This window comes from Haemaphysalis longicornis, unplaced genomic scaffold, assembly GCF_048455015.1.
Source record: "Haemaphysalis longicornis isolate Haplotype H1 unplaced genomic scaffold, Haemaphysalis longicornis Haplotype H1 scaffold_7, whole genome shotgun sequence".
In the NCBI taxonomy this organism is placed as follows: Eukaryota; Metazoa; Arthropoda; class Arachnida; order Ixodida; family Ixodidae; genus Haemaphysalis; species Haemaphysalis longicornis.
The window spans coordinates 10933130-10945175 of NW_027526422.1; the positions used below are offsets into that span (position 1 = coordinate 10933130).

Genomic DNA, 12046 nt, shown 5'->3' on the forward strand with positions numbered 1-12046 from the left:
AGAGAAGGTTGAAGGTACAACGAAGAAAATTACTCACATTTTGTGCAGTTCAGTGAAGCCTCTCCGAAGCTTATGTCTCAAACAAGGAAGTTGTAAACAGCATTTGAGCGAAAAAAAAAAAAATGGCGCAACTTGCGCTACTGGTGCAAGGCTGAAGAAACAGCGGAGCTGGGGTCAACCTAAGTTCTTCCGATTTTGTTAAGTTTTGCTAGGCTTTGCTAAGTTTTGTTAGGTTTTGCCATGTTCTTGCTAGGCTAGGCTAAGTGCTACGGGGTAAAGCCAAGTTTAGCCGGATTTTACAAGGAACCGTTATAGGAACCCAAAAAAGACTACGATTTTTAAAATGATATAGTAAAAGGGAGAATACGCATATGCCCCTTGTGCTCCCACTCGAGCAGGCGCGAAAGCCGGCTTCACTGTTTTATTACCCTATCTGCAGTGGTGCACCCTTTAAAGGAGGCGCAGTTTTCTTTCTTGGCGTTTTTTGCTAACGCCATTAGACCATGATCAAGGTTATTAAGATCCGCTTTTAAAACGCGTTCGTTGCGTTGTCCATAACTGTAACATTTCGATAGCATACACTCCCACAGGGGTATGGGAGGTCGGATTACACACACACACACACACACACACACACACACACACACACACACACACACACACACACACACACACACACACACACACACACACACACACACACACACACACACACACACACACACACACACACACACACACACACACACACACACACACACACACACACACACACACACACACACACACACACACACACACGCACGCACACGCACGCACGCACATGCACACGCACACGCACACACACGCACACGCACACGCACACGCACACGCACGCACGCCGAATTCAGACCAAAAATAGGTTTGATAAAAGAATTTTTACACTGTAAAAATAATTGCGGTTCCACCCTGTGAAGATGGATCACCAACGGAAGTGTTTGTGAGTTATTCTTTGGCCACAAACTCCCCCTCAAGGTGCGTCGTCGCACCGGGAAAGCGTGCAGAAGAAATTGGGAGTAGGCTTCGCTATTCAACACGCAATGTGAGAAAGCAAGCTTACAAAAACCAATCTTACAACGACCTTTTTTAGGGTTGGCTTCACTTCTAAACATAACTGCATTGCTTAAAAGAAATTTTTCCAGGGGAAGTATACTAAATCTTTTACCAGAATAGGAAACGCTATACTCGGTTACAAGTCAAGAACGGCACCACCTCATGTAGTGTATCACTCCGCCAGAGCGCCGGACCCGTGACGTTAGTGCGCGCGCGTTTTGAAAGGGGTTTGCTATGAATGCATGATATCGTCTGCCTTGTCTCACGCAGTTTGTTTGTCGTCACTGGAGTCGTTTATAAGCATATTAAGTCCAAAAAATCACGGGAACGGCTCATGCCATGTTCAAAATATTCCCAGTAACGCCCTAATTGCGCCGCGCGGAGAAACATCCGGCTACGGTGATAAGGCACAGCGGCAACTCCGGTGCCGTTCTTAAGTTGTCACCGAGTATAGAGGCGAACAGGTTGCTGAATGGAAAGGCTGTGCTGAAATGAGGAGGGAGCGGCTTTTATCGTCCTACGGGCGCAAAAAAAAGAAGGGGGGGGGGGGTGGAGTTAGGTTATAACAGCTATGCTGTAAAAAAATTTTAAACAGAGGCGTGATGGCCAGTTGTTGCGCCCGTAACATACCTCGGATGTGAGCGGCAGCCATTACATGAGAGAGAAGGACAATAAACATTTGCTGAGTTCAATACAAAAGGATTAGGTCCTTAATCCAGGACTACTAAAGATTTCCCGCTGTGACGGCTCTCGTCGCCAGGCGAAGATGGTTTCTGACACCGCAGCTGGACAGCACCATATCCCACTGCTCATGGGAAGGCATGAGAATCGGTTACATTGAGAAAATTAGACAAGCGTATATAAATCAAATGTGTGGACCGGTACCACACAACCGGTTTATATACCAACAACCGGTACAACCGGTTTATATACCAAATTGTAAAATAAATGAATCGGTCAAATGGAAAGTGGAATTTTGGTTACCCGAGGGTGGATTTCCCCGGGGACCCACAGCCGGGAGTACGAGCCCGGGGAGACCCCCTTAATCCCACCTAGGATGTAGCGGAATAGGTTGGGTTGAAGGGAAAGAGACAAGTGACTAGGAAATGGGCTATAGGAAATGGGACGGAAATGGGGGCAGAGGATTTTATATCTAATCCAAGAGAGGGAGTTTGCTGCGCGCTCTCATCACCTGAGTTCACAATGCACGTTCAGCACAGATTGATGAGCAGAATTTTTTTCATTTGCTGCCTCGTACACAGCCCTTTCTAAGGAATTATCTTGCTCGCGTAAAGTGGAGTGTCGGTGGTCGGAAGCTTACTCACCTATGTGCTTATTACCGACCCTCAACAGCTTCCGGTTGTTTCTATCCCTGGCGTGTTCCTGCAGATTCCGTGGCAAGGCATGCCCACTGCGCATATGCAACCTGTCCAGCTGCAAGCGTAGCCGATGCTCGTAGTATTTCTGAGGGCCTTAGGGACATAAATGGACACGTTGCTTCAAAAGCTCTCGAGGCACGAAGGCGGTGGAGTCGTAGAGTTGGATGCGTGATCTGTGGGCGTTGATGAGGGCCTACTTTCGGTCGGTCACTTCCTTTCTCACCTGTTTCTACCGTCTTATAGAGGCCTTCTCTGTACCTTCGTCACAAACGTTTGCTTCCGAGCGGGCCGGTATCTCCACATCACGAATGCTACATAGAAAAAGACACGTACACTTCACTCTCTCTATGTATCGCGGAGAGAACCCGCTGGGGTAAACGGCACCAAGACAGTGCACCCCTGATAAAAAATAAAAATAAAAACGAGTACCACGTCAAGCGCAGCTTCGAGGTTCCCTTTGTTCTTGGTGCGCTCGTTCGTAAACAATTGTCTCGAAGCACGCATTGAATTCGCGACGCCCGCAGAACTAATAGATCTCCTTTGCATCGGCGGGGCGTCGCCAGAGAGGCCGAGATGCCCAGTGCCTGCACTGGGAGACAAAACTCACGCGCCCACGTAATGGATGATCGAGAAAGTGGCCGGCATAACGCAAATGGTGTTTTAACTAGATTTTTTTCCCACCGCTTCGGAATACTTTTTGTGCGCATTTTGCCGCTGCGCACCTGGGAACACGGAATCAATAAAGGAATAAAGGCGATAAGCAGTGAGTGGAAAGGAGTCGAACCGTGACGTGCTGAAAAACAAACGCGAGAGATGAGGACGAAGAAAGGAAGGAAGGAATAACATTTATTTCTCTTTCAAGGGAAAGGGGAGGGGGAAAGGAGAGTGGGTGGTGGCTGGCCTCAGTCCTGGCCGATGAGGACCAAGCTGACGTTTATTTCATCCAGGATGCATTTAAGCCAGCTGCGGGCGTTGCAGTCTAGGGGTGCAAGCCAGGTGTGTTCAAGTGGAATGCATCGGTTGGCGTTCCGTATACTCGACGGCGCAGCATCGGCAGTTCGTACACGGTGCAGTAGGTCAATTTAGCGCGGTGATGGGCAGCGCCCTGTGAATCATACAAAATCACCATTCTCCCGTGAGCGTAGGCTCTTCTTACTAAATAAGTATATGGTTCCATTCCTCTGTTTTGTGCCCTAATTAGGGACAGCTTCCGTATGACCATATCTCCTCACGCGTCACATTATCTGACACGGGAAGTTACATTGCAACACGAAGGCTAGCGTCAACTAACATGTGGATCAACTATGGGAACATCGAGCACCAGGTAACATTTGTCGCCGTGATTGTTGCGAGAAAGTGTACTGAAAACTGTGGTGCGAGGTGTTTGAACGGCAAGCTTCGTTTCTCTTTCCGTGTTAAATTTTCAGAGTACAGCAGAACTCCGGTAAAGGACAGAACCCCGGTTATCCGACGCCACTTCATGCTTGACCCGCGTTATCCGACGACCCACGCGAAACGCGCGACCCATCGGCGGACAAAATAAAAGTTTCGCGGGCCTGTTGCGCGGATGAGCCCACCCAACGGTTCTCTTCGGCATAGATTATTTCTCCGTCGAATCTTTCGTTTCTCTCCGCTCCAGCAGCGGCCTGCTCCCCTGCACAATCGCTTTCCCTTATCCTCGCTCGAGTCTCTTTTGGTATTAATGCGCGGTAGTCCCAAAGGCAGTGTGCCGATGTTCATTTCTTCCTCTCACCAGTGAATTACCAATGAGGTTACGCTGACAGGCTTAGACTTCCACATGTGTTTGTCATGATCACCGCTGACTGCCGTGCAAGGTCTGGCACCTGCAAAGCATGATTCTTTTCGTGCTTACTTTTTTAGTGATTTGGGTTTTTGAAACCTACAAACATTAGTTGGTAGTTTACATTGAAATTCCTTGCAAGTCTGTCGCGATAACTGTGTTTTTGGAGCAATTATTGTCCGAATTTTACGACGCCTGAATTTTACGGCGCTTTGTCATGGTCCCGAGAAAGTCGTATAATCGGGGTTGCGCTATTATTTGTTTTGCTTGCGTGCGTGCGTAAGTGCGTGAACTCATGCTTGCTGTGGATGTGCTTCTGTGGCTGTCGCAGGTTGGGCGAGCACGTGACGCGGTGCCCAGCGCGCGAGTACCGCTGCGACCAGTGCCCGAAAGTGTTCAGCTGGAAGAGTAACCTGATCCGGCACCAGGCGGCGCACGACGCATCGCGGCGCTACGTGTGCGACGCGTGCCGTAAGGTGTTTACGGACCCGTCGAACCTGCAGAGGCACGTGCGCTCGCAGCACCTGGGCGCCCGGTCGCACGCGTGCGCCGAGTGCGGCAAGACGTTCGCCACCTCGTCGGGCCTGAAGCAGCACACGCACATCCACAGCAGCGTCAAGCCGTTCCGCTGCGAGGTGTGCCTCAAGGCGTACACGCAGTTCTCCAACCTGTGCCGCCACAAGCGCATGCATGCCACCTGCCGCATGCAGATCAAGTGCCACCGCTGCGGCCAGGGCTTCGCCACGGTCACCTCGCTGTCCAAGCACAAGCGCTTCTGCGCATCCTCGCCCGCAGGCGGCCGCGCGCCGCCCGAGCCCATGAGCGCCGCGGCGGCGCCGCTCCAGCTGCTCTTCCCGCTGCTCCACCCGCGCCGACACCACCGCGCCGCCCCGGCCGCGCTCGCGCCCCCGCCCTCGTCGGGCTGCTCGGAGGAGGACGAGCCGAGCAGCAGCAGCCTCGTGGACAGCGACGACGCCGCGTCGCCCTTCAGCTCGGACTCGGAGCCCATGGACCAGCGCGCCTCGCCCAAGCAGGGCGCCGTCTGCCCGGAGCCGCAGGCGCTGCTCTGCGCCCAGCGGCCCGCGGCCGCCTCGCTGCCGGCCGCCGCCGCCGCCGAGGCCCCCTGCGACCTGTCGCACAAGGCGCGCCTCGTGCTGCACGAGCCTGCCGACGACGACCAGCCGCTGGACCTGCGCACGCGGCGTCCGCTGGCGGCGCCGCCACCCCCGCCCGCGCTGCCCATGGCCCACCCGCGGCCCATCCCGCCCACGCTCTTCTTCGACTCGCTGTACCGGCACGACAAGCTGCCCTTCCCGGCGTTCGCGCCCCGCTTCTCGTCCTTCCTGAGCCCGCTGCTGGGCGCCTCGCTGGAGCTGATGCGCGCCGCGCCGCCGCCTCCGCGGCTGCCGGCCGCCTGCAAGGACGCCCCGAGGCCCAAGGAGCGCTACTCGTGCAAGTTCTGCGGCAAGGTGTTCCCGCGCTCGGCCAACCTGACGCGCCACCTGCGCACGCACACGGGCGAGCAGCCGTACAAGTGCAAGTACTGCGAGCGCTCCTTCAGCATCTCGTCCAACCTGCAGCGGCACGTGCGCAACATCCACAACAAGGAGAAGCCCTTCAAGTGCCCGCTCTGCGAGCGCTGCTTCGGCCAGCAGACCAACCTGGACCGGCACCTGAAGAAGCACGAGGCCGACGGCGCGGGGCCGCCGGGAGCGGGGGCCGACCGGTCGCCGCGCCGCGACGAGCCATACTTCGACGAGATCCGGAGCTTCATGGGCAAGGTGACGCAGCAGCGGCCCTCGACGCCCGCCTCCCCCGACTCCTCCCAGCCCAGCGGCTGCAACTCTCCCGATGGCCGCCACTCGCCCACCTGGCCCCCGACGTCGCCCAGCGTCGTCTCCAGCGAGGACCAGACTGGCATCCCGGCCGCCGCGCCCTGAGCGCCCCCGTCGGCCGAGGGGCTGGCGTAACACTAGTCAGGACTTGTTCTCAGAATAATATATCTCCCGTCTCGCGCGGGGACACCGTGCGAGCGCACCACAGCACCGCGACGCGCCTCCTCCGATCGCCGCGACTGTGGCTTACTCCAAAGACAATCCCTTTTTAACCGAGCGGGCGGCTCCTCCGAAAAGCGTATAGACTTGCCAAGTCGCCCCCGTTGGCGCTTCTCATGGTGTGTGAGCGTGTGCGACAGTGGTTCGTCCTGAGCCGGGGAGGAGCGGCGGTGTGTGCCTGCGCTGGATCGCGTCTGTGTGTGGAGGTGCCCTATCCCAATGCGTGTCAATGGCGGCGCACTAATCGCGCCCCTACCTTCACTGGTGGACTGAGCGGAAGGGGTTCGGGGACACCGCAATCAGCTCGTCTGCACGCGGCGGATTGAGGGACGCCTGAGTGCCGCTCGGAGCAGTGACGCTTTAAGTGCGCGGGGTGGCAGCGACGACTGCGCCCCGTGTGTTTTTTTTTTTCTTTTATGATGCTCAGCAATCACTTTTCATAGTTGTAATTAAAAACGAGACCGATAAAATTGTTTTGGAAAGTTCGATTGTTTGCCTAAGGCGCAACCAACCACAAACGGGCACAGGTACCAGCGATGTCTGGTAGTTGTGCCCTATGAAACCGTGCTCCAAAATGCCAAAAGGAGAAACAAGCCAGGGATGAGGGAAACTTGTATCGAACGTGCGCATACAACAGTTATTTTGTCTTATGACAGCAATATAATATTGAAGGGCGTAGAATGGTATTACTAGTTACTTCCGATAAACCTTTTCGAGTGCAATCGTCACAGAATTTAATTACCGATTCACTCAAATACGATAACAAATGATTGCACAAATGGTACACCAGACAACACACGTTGATTTTATTTCCATTGCATATTTTTGTTATTCACGATGGCGAAACGTTGATTTGCAGTTACCGCGCGAACATATGACCTACGGTATGCGCCAGGGTTTAAGCCTAATGTTTTGTTTTGGAGCCTTGCGTTGTGCATGCAATACACCACGGCGAGTATGCTGGGTGCGTACTAGCTGGAACGACAACGGCGATTGGGGTGCCGGCGGCAGCTTAGGCCTAACCTTACTTTTTGATGTCTTACAATGGCACCAGAGGCTTGAAGTACTAATAGTATACTTTTCTATGGGTACGTGTTGGTGAAGTCAGACGTCAAGGCCTGCCGTTAGGCCTAACGCCGCGCCGTTGCGCCGGGAATCGCGGGGTCGCAGCGCAGCGACCGATCCCTCCGTGCAGGCTTTCCAGGATCGAACTGCCTGTGCTGTGATGGCGGTGGTGGTGGTGGTGGCCCGTAAAACTGGAACATACCCACTCAGGGGGATTGGCCAAGAAGAGTTTTTTTTTTCTCATGAAAAAGAATCAGATAAGGCAAAATAGTAGAGCCGAAGAAAGAAAGAGAAACAGCAGCGCCAAAGCAGGGTAGGCTGCTGCCGCACGTGCAATACAGGCCGCCTCTCGAGGTGAAGGTACCGACGGGAGGGAACAAGATGCTCCTGGTGGTACAACGCGCGTTTATTTTATGTGCAAGGGATACAAAGACACTATGTTACGCCTTCACGAATTTTAGTGTCTAGGGGAGAGGGATTAGGTAACGGGAGTTGGGGAAGAAAGTACGATACATCCAATGGGGTACCAAAATAGATAGATAGATGTAGCTTTATTAGGAAAAGGGCTGTCTTAGAGGCCTATAAGGATGGTAGGGCGGGAAAGGAGGGGGTAAAATTAAGTCCGGCTCAGAATGTCAGCCTCACGATCCCAGAGGGAACGCAGGACTCAGGCTGCGTGCGTGTGCTGTGGTAGCGAGATCCCGTACCAAAATAAAGGAAATGGTGGAGGGCAGATGTCTCGAGGAAGTTTCGTGGAGCGGTGAGCAGGCGCCGTTCTTCTCTCTGATTGAAACGACCTGGGTAGAGCCAATCATTTAGGCTGGGTGGCCTTACCAATCTTACGTTTTTGAAGGTTTGTTGTCGACAGTCGGCAAAGCGAGGGCCCTCCCACAGAATGTGTGCCGTGTCGTTATTATTGGCTGAGCCCCGTGAACCCTCGGGATCATCTAGACGGCCGTATCTTGTAGCGCGAAAGTGTGGTGTTCTTGCCGATCCAGTTCTAATCCTGTGAACAATAGTGTGACATTTCCTGGGCCAATACTGAGGAATGTCTGGACGCTTCACACCTAGAGCCGCTCGTAGTACCTCCGCTCGTCATGGACATCGCGGAGGTACAGGCATGCATGAGCACGCAGTCGCCAAGTCAACTTCAGGGTAAGCTGTGGTGAAGAGAAGCGGAGACACGCACACAGAGGATGTGTTCTATATCCCCAGGAACGCTGCAAGTTTGACACGCAGGGAAGGTCGCTCGACGAGTCTTGTGCGGGTAATCGTTGGTACAAACCACGTTGAGGCGTTTGCGGTGTGCGACTGCCTTTTCCCGCTTGACTGGACCAAATGCCACCTACAAAGTACAGGCGAGATCGAGTGCAGGCGACACCGAAGCCACGACCACCATTACGGAGTCACAAGCGGCGTGTCGAACGTACACGGCTGGAAGAATTTCCAAGATATCAGCACTAATGATACCCTCCTCCTCCCCCCCACAAGAACGATCAAGATTATCTGGACGCTTGCCCACTCGCCCCTACGTGGCAATCAAGCGGCGCACGCTCACGCCCGAGAACGTACTCGCCGGGCACCGCAAGGGGATGATGAGAGAACCAATCACTCACTCACCACTTACAACGACATCACCCGGCACTACGTGCTCACACGACGCACCATCCCGCTGCCGGCCGACCAGCTAACAAAAGAACAAATCACCCTTTTACGCCTTCAAACTAACACATTTCCACACCCCACGCGGCTACACACCATCCACTCCACATAATACCCCCTGAGCAGGCACTGCAGCAGCCCAGCTGCGCTCTACCATATGGCTTGGACATGCCAGACAAACCCAGACCTTGATCCAACCCAATGAAACTCACGAGCAGTGAGAGACTGAGCTTACCAGCTCAGAGCTGAGTAAACTTAGCTTTGGCTCGCTGAAAGGGCGAAGACGGCAGGCCGCACCAACGGAGTTCTGGAATGAGGACCCCGACCACAAACCCGCTCGACTTCCCTGTTATTAAAGTTTGCTCCTCCCCCTCCTTCTCAGTTGTGTCTGCGTGCTATAGAACACGCAAGCGACGCGGCTTCCCCCGAGTGAACGGAATGGGGATGAAGACACTCGACTGGCGGTGGGCCGCTCCAGCTGTTTGATCCGCAACAACATATATCCAGCAGCCACTGTGAGACGAGGACGTGGAACTTGTAGCCTGAGAATGCAGGGAATGTATTTCCTGAACCAATTGTTCGCCCAAAAATGAGGCGAGCTGTAGAAGTGCAAGCCACGAGTCGTGAAAATAGCCTATTCACGAGCTTCTGGATCTTGAACGTACTGCAGAGCAGAGCGCAGAGCAGCAAGTATGTTGTCGTCAACAGTGTTTCACGGCTTAGCATGGCATAAATTGTGGTCCGCGACGACGGAATCAAGACTCCCACAGCAGACGAGGTGGACACCACAGATCCAGAGCGAATCAGAGGAAGGCCCAATTAGGCTTTCGCCTCCACATTCTCGGACAGTTCTGAGCATCACCCTGAAATATTCGAAATTGAAACCTGCGCAACGCTTAAGCCACTCAGACTCGGTAGTTCTATTTTTGTTTACTGGTGCGCCGGTGTGAGATTTAAAATCCCTGGTCCTGACTGAAACGTTCGTTCACGATGCTTCTTCGATTGCGGTCTCGCCGTATTGTAGGCCGAACGGCAGCATTCGATTCGAAGTCCCATCAATTTCTGCTCATCCCGGGCCGTTTCCGCGGCCGATGGCGGCCTCGACGCTTATCTGCACGGCGCGTGCTGCTGCGAGCGGCAGGCGCATCCCTGTCAGCGCCCGTCGGGAGGTCGCCCGATAGCATCGGCTCGTCGAAGAGCCGGCCCCGCTCCCGTACGCAGGCTCAGCCGAGGCGTCGTTGTTCGAGGACGGCGAGGTAAGAAGCTATACGCGCTCGCGAACAATGATGAGACCGCGATCGCATCGCCGGCGCTGGGAACGCGTCTACGCCCATCAGAATCGCACTCGTCAGAAGCAAACTTGTCATTGAATAACCACTGCTCGAGGTCACCTAGTGATGCATATCAGTTGAGCAGGAAAAGGGACTCACGAGTCACGGCGGAAAAAGTAAGAGATCCTGTAGCTTACTACAACCGCGCAAACACCAAGACCGTTCCAACGAGTTTTTTGAAGCCGACGGGTTCTTGAAACTGTGATGAGCAGTGTCCCCTGTCAAGAGATTTTTTTTTCTGTGCGACTCCGTTGTTATCTCTGTGTGCCCTTCTTCATCCTCATGTGTCCTTTTTTAGCTACTTACCCTGCCATGTAATCCATGAACAGCAGCGGGATCAAAGGGCATCCCTGTGTCAACCATGTATGTGTTCTAACCTGCTGCGTGCATTTCTGCTCTTCCCATGGTAAGTACATTATAATCCACACATATAACTGTTACCTTAAGGCCTCTGGTGAGTTCCCAGTGCTTCTAAAAACACTGACGCGCCACAAAGTGTGTACACATTTTATTGAAATGTGATAATATCCATCCAAACCCCTGGGAAAACATGTTCGCCTTACCGATTGTCCACTACGGCTGACCCAAAGGGCGCGAACGGCGGGTAGAACTAACAGAATCCTAGACTGACGACCCCGCCCATTTACCAACTCTTTGGTTGAATAAAGTTCTTCCATGTATTACCCCTCCCGAAGCGGCAAAGTTTAGAGGTAAGCAAACTCCGAAGCATAAAAGTGAGCAAGTTGGAATGCTTGGGGAGGAAAAAAGAGAGGGGAGCGTATAATGTGGAACAAAGCTTGACACCTGTTACGTAAAACAATCGCTTGCGATTACGATACTCCCTAATGCGATATTTGGGCGCAGCAGCAGTGCGCTGAGACGGCACTCACTCGTGGGTTCTCTCGACGGCAGCGATGATGAGCCTCTGCGTCGGCGACGCGAAGTGCGTCTCAGGAAGGGACTACGAACTGCGTCTTAAAGGGACCCTGCAAAACTTTCGATAAGCGCTTTCACACTTTCCTTCGCGTCTGGAACCACTGAAAGCTATAGTTATCGCCAGCATGGAGCGGCACTGCGTGATTTGCTCGTCGCACCGGATACGCCTTCCATTTCTGCTTTGTTTTCGTGGCTTTTTTTAAGTTGCTATCGAAAAGTATTCATTGCTGCAACTGAAGGAAAACTGGCCAACAGCCGCTACATGGCCTTAGTGACGTAATTCGAGCCGTCGAAGAACGTAAAGACCGCGCGAGAGAGAAAAATCTTTTGGGCGAGTTTACAAGTTATCTGATAGGCATAGAGCAGTAATTTTTGGCTAAGGTACTTTGTGACTCCATAATTTAAGTACTAGGTGTGTTGGGTGACTACGTTCTGCAAGAATGCATGATTTGAAAAAAAAAAGTTGAAAAAAGTGTTGCAGGGTCCCTTTAAGCGAACTTACATCCTAGCCACGCGCACGCCCCCCTCCCGTTTTCGCCAAGGGTCGCGCTGCCGAGAGACCCGTGCGAACACAGATACTGCCCCCCCCCTCCCCCTCCCCTACCGCACACTTTCGGATAACGCCGGCTCGCGCCGCCACAGCGAACCGCCCTCCTCTCCCAATTTCGCGAAACTCTCATCATTTGCTTTCTTTCATCGTTCGCGTTTTCTTTCACTCGTCGGTCT

General features: G+C 53.5%; 1 protein-coding gene across 4 annotated transcripts in view; it reads left to right on the plus strand.

The window, feature by feature from the left end:
- Positions 1–6803, plus strand: part of LOC144144499 (uncharacterized) — a 320680-nt gene extending 313877 nt beyond the window's left edge. For all 4 annotated transcript variants that reach the window (XM_077675968.1, XM_077675971.1, XM_077675972.1 and 1 more), the window contains one exon: positions 4604–6803. In XM_077675968.1, coding sequence (XP_077532094.1) covers positions 4604–6212 — 1609 coding nt within the window. In that variant the 3' untranslated portion in view covers positions 6213–6803. The remainder of the gene's footprint in view (positions 1–4603) is intronic.
- Positions 6804–12046: the final 5243 nt, after the last annotated feature.